Below are 11,775 nucleotides of genomic sequence, written 5' to 3' on the forward strand. Positions count from 1 at the left end.
GGCTTTATGTGCTTTATGTGCTCAGGGGTGTGAGAAGGAGCTATAAAGAGGCCCATGCCACAGGTGAGCCCAGCCCCAAAGGGCTAGCCTGGGACCCCAAGTCACTGCCTAGAACACTGGACTCTGGGGGAAAGGGTCTAAATTCAAAAACCACCTTCTTGTACAATATGATCCCATCCGTGCACTGAGGACTGCTTGATTCGCAAATCTCCTTCATTTGACTCTCCTAGCACCCCCAGAAGGTGGCAATCACTCAACAAGCCAGCCCGGGACAAGAGTGAAACTCAAGACCTCTGGCATTTGGGCTCCACATTCAATCCTCTAGGGAAGTTCCAAGTTGCACTGCCGTAGTCTTATCACTGCTGGGGCTTTTCCCATGAAAGGGCAGAGAACTCTCATTTTGGGGTCTGACTTCCCATGGTTATGTCTCACTCTGCCAGCAGCTGGGAGTCCTTTGGGGCTGAGACCACGCTCCCTCCATGGGGAGGCTGGGGTATCATCACCCTCCCCAGAATTCAGAAAGCTGAGCCAGGGCAAAACCTGTGTGTCACGTCCCACCTACACGGGGCACAGGAAAACATTCTCCCTCCCCCCTTTCCCCAACCCCAAACAGCCTCCTTCTAGCAAGGGACCGCTCTGTCAGTCACCAGGGATCAGGTGACAGAAGTTGCTGACATGATTTGTGACAGGGGATGGGATGAGAGATCATCTTACACACTGTGGGGACAAACTTTAGGACCAATACATCTCTGCTTCCTGCCTCAAACTGGTTTGAGCTGTTTCCTTATCTACCGTCTGATAAACCAGTTTGGCTCCTGACCAGATGGACGAGGCGGGACAGCAAGTGGATGCCATTTGCTCTTTATTATTATTAATCATTTTCTTCTACAGAAAGAGACAAAATTTAACAGCTAAACTCAACAATTTTAAAGCAAGAGAGGAAGCAGAAGCAAGTCTGTTGTCTCAGGCTCTAGTGAAATCCTGACATAGTATTAAATGTACAGATTCCCAACCTGACAATGGTCTAACACACGAATACGAGCACGGTTTAAAGTGGTACAAAAATTAATCCATTTCACAGTAATCATTTCTAGAAGCTCGGTGGCACACATCAGGGTTTCCACATCACAAATTCACAATAACAAGAGTGAAAGGGCAGGTGAGTTTGGGGCCTGGGAAAGGGGCATCTGCAACGGGAGACAGATCCGGGGGCAAAGCAGCTAGGGATCTGCCCCGGTCCTGAATATCTGCGCTAATGCTTGGGCTCGGGGGTGGGTGGGAGAAGGGCAGGCACTGTTCCACGGTCAGATACCAAGACAGGGAAACAACTGTTGAGGCACGGAGCCCAAGGAGGGGGGGGTGCTGTTTGGGTATGTTTGTCAGAGGAATTCTTGCTAGAGAGAGACTCACCACCCACAAGCCTGTGAAAGGAAAACCTCTCCGTGTCTGTCTTTGCAGGCTAGTGATGGGAAAGGTCAGTCTGAGAGTGAAACATCTGCTTTACAGAGTATTTAGGAAGATACGTTGTCGTATCACTTTAGAATGCAGTCTAGTTCATAAAGCATGTGATCCGTAGGGTAAATGAAGACCCAGCACCCCCACAATGGAAAGAATCCACACGAGATCGCCGAGCCCCAAAGCTGAAGGCACAGTGAAGTGAGCCTTTTGTCTGAAAAAGGTACTTGGTTTGAACTGGATTCCTCTTACACATAAGACCCTGAAAATGTGCGAAAGGGAAAAATACCTTGAATATTTTTACTCGGCAAGAATCGCAGATACTGTGAATCATCTCGTGTGGTGATTTACTCTGAGTTTTGAATTATGGGGCTTCAAATTCACATGGTTCGACAGCAGTCGCAGGCAGTCTGATTACGGTCCTTTGCAATTAGCTAATTATACTGATCGAGTTCAGTGGGGAGGATGTGTTTGTTCCTTAACGGGCATTTCACAAGGCTGAAATGGAGCCTCGATGCTCCTCACGCTGAAAAGCAGCCAAGCTTCCCATCTCGGACTGGAGCATGAGGGAGTGTCCAACAAACCGGGTAGATTCCCGGGTTCCGTTTTCCAGAGCACTGGAAGGAATCCACGTGAACGGCAGTGGGAGCCCAAGTGTGGGGCGAGTGTGCTCCCAACGCCTTCTCCTGTGATTTCATTTTGAAAACTGAGGCGATGGGCGGAGGGCAAGGGACGTGATGGCGATTCTTATTGAAAAAAGTCTTGACAAGTTTTTGGTTTAAAAGGACCGGCAGTTATATTTGTTTCAAGGAATTTTTGAAAGCCTTTTATTTTAAATGAAAAATATCTAAGTAACTAGCCACAACATTTCTGCAGTCGATAGTCACACATCCTTCAACCAAAAAAAAAGAAAAAAAAAGGAAATCCCAGATTTTCTTCAGTTGTTGCTGCCCGCAGGGATGTGGGAACGTAGGGTCCCGGTGAGGGTGGGCAGGAGGCGGTGGCCTGGGGGGTTCCCACAGCTAACCTCAGCTTTCCTTGCCCAGGATGCTGCCTTTAAGCCAGATCCCTCCTGGCAGAAATGGAGCCGCTCATTGGCTATCATTTCTGATAAGCATGTGAGAACAGGCGACACGCATGTGTGCACACGGATACACACACACACACACACAAAAGCCCCTTAACAGCAAAAATGTGGTTACTTAAAGCATTAACATCATATCAAATCAATGTCCGTACAAAGACAGAGTTAAAAGATATGTACAGGGCATTCTTAAAACACAAATGTGCACCACAAGGAGTTATGCTGGCTGGGTACTGTACAGTCTTTTTTCTACAATTTGCAATTTCTCCCAATGTCGCCAAGACTGCGGCATCAATCCCACTTAGAACAACAGCCATCAAGCACCTGAGCCAGAGACCACAATGACCCAGCCAACCTCCACTCGACTGCACCCCAGGCTCCTGCTGCCAGCACAGCAGAGGCAGTGTCTTCTCACATGCTCCCGGAAGGAAGGGAAGTTGGAATGTCACCCCTTGTCAGGACCTCTGGGTCCACTGGCAGTAGATCAACTCACCAGGTTGATCAACGTTTTCAGCATGGGACCCCCAAGCCCCTCAGAGGCATATGAGGGCTTCAGCTAAGACGTCCCCTCTAACCTACACCTTTCTAGAAGGATCATCCTGGCTCCCTGGTACTTCAAGCACTTTGTAGGCATTCGCTCAGTCAGCCTCCGATCGGCCCGTGAGGTAGGGGGAAGGGTGGAGAAGCAGGTCCCCAGGAGTGGAGGAGCCCCCTGAAGCCATCGGTGGCCTTGAGATCGGGCTGCATTTGAAGAACAAGTCCCAACACCAGCCTCGGAGAGCTCCCTCTACAGAAGGAAGCTTGTCCACTCACTGTGCTTTAAACTGTTGTGGTGGGCTCTGCACTCTTTTGGGCCCCACAAGAATTTGCTACATTTTTTAAAGCACCACAGAGGAGAAATGGTTTGGTGCTGAGGCCAGGAGGGTAGAGATGGGGGGTGGGGAGGCGGTGTCGACAGGGTCGCTGTGTCATTGACACTTAAAGGGCAGGTCACCTCTGCTGCACTGCTGTCCCAGGCCTCCCAGAAATGGAGAGAGTGACAGCTCCCGGGACGTGGAAAGGGGTCACTGAAAACAGCCCAGCACCCGGCAAGAGTGGAGAAACCCTGGATGGGTCATGGGCTTCCCCCACCACCCCACAAAGAAATCAGAAAACAGGGACACTTGAGGATCTTCTCCCCAGGTGGGCACCATCCTTACAGGAAAATCAGCAATCTGAAGTTCAAATGCAACACACCAATGCATGGAAAGGTCAAAGCCAGAGAGAACAGTGCTGAGGAGGCCATGCTCATGGATTTAATCTCTTTATGGACCAATTAAACCTCACAAGGAGAAAACCTCAGTTCTCTGCCCCAGACTCTACCCTTAAGCCTAGCCAGATAGCTAACATATTCGTCCTCTCAGTCGTGGGGACAAGCGGCAAGATTGGGGGGGGCAAATCTTACCCAGCAATTGGAGATAAAATCCAACCATTCAGAGGCCACGGCCAACAGTCTGAGTTCTCCCCATGGCTCTGGGGCAATGACTGGGTTCAATCCAGTGGGGAGTAGTTTTAGCACAGTTGGTCCTAGGGTCTGGAGCCAGAGCCACACTCCAGGACAGCAAAATATGTATGGGCCCCTTGGACTATCCGGAGGAGGTGGCTCTGCCATCCAGTGCCCAATTCCTTGCCCTCCACATATCCCATCCTCCTTCCAGGATGCTCTAGGTGTTCTTTCAACCTGGTTAGGAGTAGGTGGGTATGTATTGGGGCGAGAGGCTGGCACAGATCTGTGCACTTTTCCTTGTCTGCCTAGGAATGGCCTAGTTTCTATTGTTTTGTTTTACCGGGTTTATCTTTTATGGATCTATTATTACTTTTCTTCCTTCTCAATCTTTAGTCCCTGTTGAGGAGAAGGGGTGTTGAAGGGTTGGCTTCTCTCCTCAGCCTCTGGGACCCATGGCTCCAGACCACACAGGCCTTCAGCCAGCCTCATGGCCACACTCAACGGGGCTGATCCTTTGGCATAAGAGAAGCCAGTCCCTGGCAGGGGTGGGGTGGGGTGGGGTGAGCAGGAAGGTGGGGAGAGGGTGGGCTTCGGGAAGCACCATGGCTCCTCTCCAGGGACCTTGGCCTAGGCCCAGTCCCTACGCCCCACCCTCCCCACCCTGTCTGTCTCTGACAACTGACTTCCAAAGGAACCACAATTAGGAAATTATTTGGCAACCAGGAGGCTAAGGCTCTTGTGTGGTGGCACAGTCTCAAATTATTTTTTCAAGAAAATAGGAGACACGTGAAGGAGGCTACTTGTCTGAGCCAGCGCTGGCAGCCACTATCTCCTCGTACTTTGGGGGCGGGTCACTGTAAGAGATGCTCACTTCCTCACTGCCACTCTCCTGGGGGGCAGTCACCTCCTCGTAAGAGGGGGGCGGGGTGGCACTGGACAGTCTGGAGAGAGTGAGCTCAGGGAGGTAGAGGGTGCTCTCAAGCCGGACCGTTGTTCTGCCCCCCCGACTGGGCCCCAGCACCACCTGCGGGGTGCTCCCTGCCTCCCGGTGCCCAGAGGCCTCCCCCTGACTGTGCACAGTGCCCCGGTACACCATGACACGGGGGAGGCTATGCCCAGCACGACTAGCCAGGTACCGGTTCTGAGCATAGGAGGGGTGATGGCGTGTGGCCTTCTGCAGCTGGCACCTCCAGATGACGAACAAGGCAATGACAATCAGCAACGCCACCCCCAGAAGGGGCACCGCCATGTACATGGCGTCTGAGCTCTGCGCGGGGTCTCGCACTGAGTAGACAGCATTCGGGTACCCCTTCCAGAACTCCATCTGTGAAAGGAGGAGAAATGTCACTTATGCCTGGAGAAGATGGGCATAGTGGGGTGCTCGCCAAAAGCCAGGCCCTAAGTAGACCTCAGCTTCCTGTTCTGCAGGGCCTGTGGCTGCTGCCCACCCCCTCGTCACCCAACTGTCCTCCAGAGCCGTCAGAGAGGACAAAGGCCATGATCTCTAGGGAGGAGGACCCCAGGTGGCAAGCGAATGGGGCTCTGCCTTCATTGCTTCCCATTCCCCTGAGATTCTAGGGCCTGTCCTGGCTTTCCAAGCCCAGCCCCCAGCAGAGTACATACCGTTTGCTCTTTGTCCTCAAACACCTCCTTGACCTCCTCGTAGCTGCAGATCTCCTCCATGCACTCGCGCTCGATGGTACCCTGCCGCAGCTCCTCCAGGAACTCATTGGCGCGAGGAAACCGTTTCAGGACCGAATGCGCATTCTTGGCCTCCAGAAACACTGAAGAGAGAGACGCACTGAGGCCGGGAATGAGGAAGTGCCCAGCGGCTCCTCCAAACCAGGCTCAGCCCAGGCACTGATGGAGAGTGGGGAGCATGGTGTGGAGGAATCGTGGATTAACAAAGAATGAGGCTCAAGAGTTTTGTCCACGACAGTCGGGTATAAACCCAGGCCAGGGCCGCTCAGGGGGACTGGGTGACCGTAACCTGAGAGTTCCTCTGGGAAAGGTCTAGTGGGATCTACTTGGAATGTCTAAGCCTTGGCAGACTGGGCACAGACCCCTCCTGCAAAGCTGTCATTGGCTGGTAGGCACATCTACTTATTCCAAAGGGAGAAGCCATGCACCCCGAGATCCTGAGCCGAGGCTCTGGAAGATGAAAGAGGAGGCTGCATGTGCCTTGGTGTTTGCCTAGAGGTGAGCCTTCCTAGTTCTCATGTCCACCAGCCCCCTGAGTGTCCAGGCTGGTAGGTCTCAGCAGGCAGGAGGACACCCTGTCTCTATAAGAAGGGAGCCAAAGAGCCAAGAGGTGAAAACAACTGCTCAACCAATCGGGCACCCCAGGTAGAGGAATGCTGGGCAGGGCTTGAGAGGTGGACACACGCCTTTGCCTTGAGCCCACTGGGCCCAGAAACACTCACCTGCCATCGTGCTCCCTCAGCCAGTGTCTCACTTGCCTGGTGAAGGAGAAAAGCTGAGTTGTGGTGAAATCACACCCACAGCCATGCAGGGCTCCCACTTGACACTGGTCAAACCAGGCCAAACAGCACCTCATGAAGGGTGTCACCACCACCTCCCCATACTTGTAGCCACTCGGAGCTCTGCTGCTTCTTGACCTTCTCCTGAGGCCCAGCAGAGTCCAAGAACAGACTTTGAGAACCTAGAAGACCTGGGGATTGACTCCTACAGAGGTTCCTCCTGCCTTGCTTCCCTCAAGATGCCTTCTGAGGAATTTTTGTCCTTTAGCGTTGGAGAGGACCTCAGATAGATGAGGAAGCAGAGCCCAGAGAGATGAGGGACTGAGGCAAGGCCATGTAAATTGTTGGATATAGGGACCTGTGACCCTAATTTTGGTCACGATGGTAAGTCCCAGATACCCCTCATGACGAGCATGCTCCTGGACCCCAGGCGGCACAGGTTCACAAAGCAGGCATTGGCAAAGCTTCACCCAGTGAGGACAACCATCTCGAAAGTCCTGGGCCAGCTGGGGCTGGCCTACAGTAGTAGCTTTCAGATCCCTCCATGCACAACCGGCCACGTTCTTACTACCCCCAGTCAAGCCCACCAGGGCCAAACCCAGATGACCGGCTGCACTAGTATTCCTACACCAGGCAGGGCGGCAAGGAGCCTAGAATCTTCTGAATCCAGGCCTCTCTCTCCTCTTCTTGCTGCACTGGACCAGGGCACTTACTTAAATGGTAGGAATTGAGAAGCACTACTTACAACAGTATAGAACCCATGGGCACAGTACACTGCTCGCCCCTCAACCCACTCTCACCCTCATGCACGTGGAGCAATCACCCCACTTCTCCCCTCCACCGGCAGGAGCTCTGGCACTCTGACTGTGAGAGACGTGAACGGTGTAACACTCTGTGCCTGGGCTGACAGGAAGTGTAGCACTAACACTGACCCCCACATACAGGGGTTCCAGGGGCCCCACTGTGAAGCACACGTGCTTCTCTCCTGCCACGTTGCATACAATTTTCTATTTATGTTTCTGGAGTCTTATTGTATGTTTACTAATGTATCTTCTAATCCTTTTGTCCAGCCAGTAGGATAGATATCACAAATAAATCTCAAACTAAAGGAAAACATGTTGGAGTTCTCTGTATGGGGGTTTGTATGATTTTTGCAACTGTCCAGTAAGTTTGAAATTATTTCAAAATAAAAATTAAAACAAAACAAAAAAAAAAACTAAAGGGAAACGTCAAAGCTGAATCCGCGTGGGAAAGCCCCATGCCTGGGGGCTTTTCTGTTCCACACCTCACAACAATCCCACCAAAAACTATCAGCGTGGGAGTTTGTCAACAGATGGGCCTGCCGACTGAGAAAAGTTGGCCCATGGTGTTTGTAAGAGCAAAGGTGGAACATTATCTCAAAACTCTTCTTCCCTGTGGGATCTCAAGGGTCCCCCCAAGGGCCAGCAGAAGTCCTGTGGGGAGGGCGTGGGCAAGTTTGCTGATGGAAAAAAAATGGAGGTGTTGAAAAGAATGGGTGATGTTCTTACAGAGAAGGCAAGAAAGAGAAATCTACGTTTCATTGGTTCTGGAAAAGAATTGCACTGTTGATTTTTTTTTAAATGTTTTTACGTGGAAAAATTACATAACAGCTTACATATAGCCGCCCTTTGTCCCAAACACACCTGACTTCCGTGCATGCGCACCCACACATAGCACAGCCCTGCGTGTGTTATCCTGACACCTGCAAAAGTCATTAGTTCATTCTTAAGCTTCCAACAAGTCAGGAACTCCCCAAACAGCTCACAGGGCATTGCCCACTGCTGCTGCCATGGGGCCTCCTCTCCCTCCATTCCCACCCCCCAATTGAAGCCGGCTTCTCCCCCTATAAATACACCATCAATAGGCCGTTACTATGGCAACGGCCAAGAAGCATGCGGGCTTCGCGACAGAGAAGGCTGCTGCAGTCACGCATGTGCATGTCCCTCCTGCCCCTGGTGGATACTGGAAAGCTGACTGTAGGCCGAAGGAATTTTTAACCCACTCCCCCCAGGAACACAGCTGAATCCTGACAGTCTGGAAAGGAAGGAAGGCAGGGAACTGACCGCCACAAAGACCTGCCTTAACCCCACCCCAGGCTGAAGCCTCCGAATTCCAGCGCTCTGGGACGCCTCCCAAAGGCCCTCGCCAGGGCGGGCACCTGGTGCCCCAGGACAGGGCCTCCAAGCCACATCACCAAACCCTTTGTATTTCCATCACTCAGAACTGATCGCCAGGAGAGGCGTCCGCTATCTCCAAATCTCATGACTCATCGACCCATGTCATCAGTGACCTGGCAACTCTCAAATGATGCGCCAACTCCAACTCTGGGGCCCCCGTCCCCTTCCACTCATGCCAGTCCTGAAAGTGCCTGTCCACGCCCACCGTCGCCTGCCACCCGCGCCCTGGCCACGAACTCCTACCTCTGGCCCAGTCACACACTTCTCCCGGGTCTGTTCGGGACCCCCAGGCCGTGGACCGGCCGGACCTCCAGATTCCCGCCCCCAGATGGTGCCCCGCGCCCAGCTCGGCGGCCCTGGTCCCCGAGCCGTGCCCTCGCGGCTGGGCGCCCGACCCCCACGGCCTCACCGTTCTCCGGGCCCGGGAGGCGGCCGCCCCGCTTGCGCACGCAGCCCGCCACCTCGCCGCGCTCTCCCCGCAGGGGCCCTGTCCCCGCCCACCTGCTCCCCGCCGGCCAAGCCCCCCGCCCGGCCCCGCCCCGCCCCGTCCCAGCCTCGCCAGGGCCCGAGGGCGCCCGGGGTCCCGCGCGCAGCAGGCGGCCCGGCCCTGCCGTTGGCTCGGCGCCCCCGCTCGCCTCTGGGGGCTGCGCCGCTGCTGGCCCCGCGCCCCGCGCGCCACCCTCGAGCGCCACGCCCGCCGCGCCCCTCTCGCCAGGCCGCGATTGTCTCTCCGGGCCGCCGGGCCGCGCGGAGGGAGCACGCGGGGGGCGCGGGGGGCGTGGGGGGGCCCCGGGCAGGGTTGGCAGGGCGGCCCGGCGGCGCGCACCCAGCCCCGCGCACCCGCTCCCCGGCCCCCGGCGCCGCCCCAGTCCTGCCCGGGGCGCCGGGGGCGGGGCCTGATCGGCGGGCCCGGGGCACCAGGGGGCCCGCGGCCACCCGCGCTGTCCTTGCCGGGCCCCGAAACGGCCCGGCCTCCCCCACCCCCTGGCCTCCTCCCCCGCCGGCCCGCTCACCTGCCATGCCCGCCTGCCAGGCCCCGGGCCCGCCGAGAAGACGGGGGCGCGAGCCGGCAGCCTCGGCCCGCCTCGCCGGGTCTCCACCGGTCGAGGCCGCCTTCCGCCAATGCCCGGGTGACCTTGGCTTCGTCACTTACCTGCCCCCGCCCCGCCCCGGGACGTCGGCTTCTCTGCTGGCAAATCTGAGAAATGGGAGAATGCTGCCTCCCTCACGTGCCTGCGACGAGATGAAGGAGGGAACGGGCCCAATAAAAATAATGTTCAAATAAAAAAATTAGTTTTCTTTTTCTTAATGCATTATAACATCCATCTTTGATTAAGAGCTCACTTATCCTACAAAGAAAGTTATTTGCACCATATTTACAAAATAAATCATCTGGCTCCTCATTAGAAGGAAGCTTGCTGCAGGTCACAGTACCTAATGCCTCTTCCTGACAGTGGTGAGCAAAACATGCCGAAACAAAAACAAAAACAAAAAAGTCAAGGTGCATAGGTGAAGTTCTTTCTCAAACTTAAACCAACCAGAATGACCAGGAAGGCCTTCAGGTCAAATTTAATTTTGTTTCCTGTAAATAGAGAACCTCTCCATTTCCTGGTTCATTAATAATTCATTTGTATCAAAATGAGAATTTCCATGCCCAAGGTGAGAATGCAGCTGCATAGAACACTCAAGCCTCATGCTAGCTTACTCTTCACCAATTAGGTGGAAGATGAGAAAGAGAGAGTAAGAGAAAGAGAGAGAATGGATCTTGTTTTTAATATTGAGAATACAGTTTCAAGCCTAAAAAAATTAATAACTGAGTATCTGTTATTGAAATGATCCATTTTTTTCAAGAGTTTTTATTTTGCAAACCACAGTGAAACAAACCATCAGCCACAAAATGAAAAAACTGGAGTCTGATAACAAACCAAGACCTCAGAGTAGCAAGGTGGTGACAAAATGGTATCTGTGAACCCTTCCAGTGCATTCAGAACACACAAAATTAACAAAACAACTTGATTATGCCGTATGGTTTCAAAACGTGGATATTGATCCAACTGAGAGAAACTTTCCACTCTATATTTTACAGGTCCCAATAAAAAATCCATTTTACTTCTATCATTCATTTCCAATGCTAGAAAATTAAGAAGAGTATGAAAAATGTATTTTAGATGTTTAAAGTAGGTACTATTAAGGAAATATTTGTTTACACATCCTAAAACAACTTAGTTAATGCAGTCACTTTTGTGTATTATTGATTGGGCTATAAAATATCTAAGGTCTTTATTAGCGACTTGACTTTGCAGTGTGAAGTAACTTAAACACAAACTGAATTACCCATAAATTTGCCCATGTACCATTAAAAATAATATTCTTAATAAAGATACTCTGTATATTTTTAAAATTTTCAGTCTTTGACTAAGCTTAAAGTCCTTATTTTCAAGGATACCCTGAGGATGCTATCTGTTCCTCAAAAGCAATTTAATAGCTTCACTCTAGCTTTTAAATAGTAAGTATCTTTATACCTGAGATAAAAGACATGGAAATGTACTGCCCTGTCCAATATAGTTGCCACTAGCCACATGTGGCTAAATTAAAATTTAAATGATTTTAAATTAAATGAAATTACTAATTTAGTCCCTTGGTCATTGCTACCACTTTTCAAGTGCCCAGTAGTTACATGAGGCTAGCGGCTACTGGACAGAGCAGATCACAGAACATTTCCCTCATCTCAGAAAGTTCTACTGGACGGTGCTGTATCAAAGGATGCAGGACAGACTTTTACTGGACAAGACACTAACTTTGAGAACAAAACATTCTGAGGCAATTACGCTTTGCTCTAAATCCACTGACTTGGATATCAAAAATGTAAAGTAAAGGAAAGCGAATGTTCCCCAAATTCCTCAGGGAATTTACAATGTCCTGTATCTCTTGCCCCACAAACTTGCAGACATCTGACTTACGATCAGAATTTCGAAGTGACAAATATGCACAGACAGTTTGGAGAAAAGCATTAAGGAGTATTTTATACCTAACTAATTGGTGCTAGGAGATGCTACAGAGTGTTTGCAGTGA

At 52.0% G+C, this 11,775-nt stretch overlaps 1 protein-coding gene across 4 annotated transcripts; it reads right to left on the bottom strand.

The window, feature by feature from the left end:
* Window positions 1–859: 859 nt before the first annotated feature.
* PRRG3 (proline rich and Gla domain 3) lies at window positions 860–9,924 on the bottom strand. Of its 4 annotated transcripts, none has more exons than XM_037822403.1 (4): window positions 9,857–9,924; window positions 6,449–6,484; window positions 5,649–5,809; window positions 860–5,349 (listed from the first exon to the last, which is right to left on the bottom strand). In XM_037822403.1, exons 2-4 carry the CDS (start codon window positions 6,453–6,455, stop codon window positions 4,822–4,824), a joined length of 696 nt encoding a protein of 231 aa, XP_037678331.1. In that variant the 5' UTR covers window positions 6,456–6,484; window positions 9,857–9,924; the 3' UTR covers window positions 860–4,821. The 4 variants fall into 4 exon arrangements, with proteins under 4 accessions (XP_037678331.1, XP_037678330.1, XP_037678328.1 ...); XM_037822402.1 differs by lacking the exon at window positions 9,857–9,924 and adding an exon at window positions 9,717–9,740; XM_037822400.1 differs by lacking the exon at window positions 9,857–9,924 and adding an exon at window positions 9,113–9,193.
* Between the last annotated feature and the right edge of the window lie 1,851 nt (window positions 9,925–11,775).

The sequence above is a fragment of the Choloepus didactylus genome, chromosome X, assembly GCF_015220235.1.
Source record: "Choloepus didactylus isolate mChoDid1 chromosome X, mChoDid1.pri, whole genome shotgun sequence".
Classification (NCBI taxonomy): Eukaryota; Metazoa; Chordata; class Mammalia; order Pilosa; family Megalonychidae; genus Choloepus; species Choloepus didactylus.

What these genes read in the sequence shown, in the direction of transcription:
- PRRG3 (XM_037822403.1), bottom strand. An exon ending in TTGAGGACAAAGAGCAAACG is followed by an intron (nt 5,350 to 5,648) that starts GTATGTACTCTG and finishes CTCCTTTCACAG; the next exon opens with ATGGAGTTCTGGAAGGGGTA.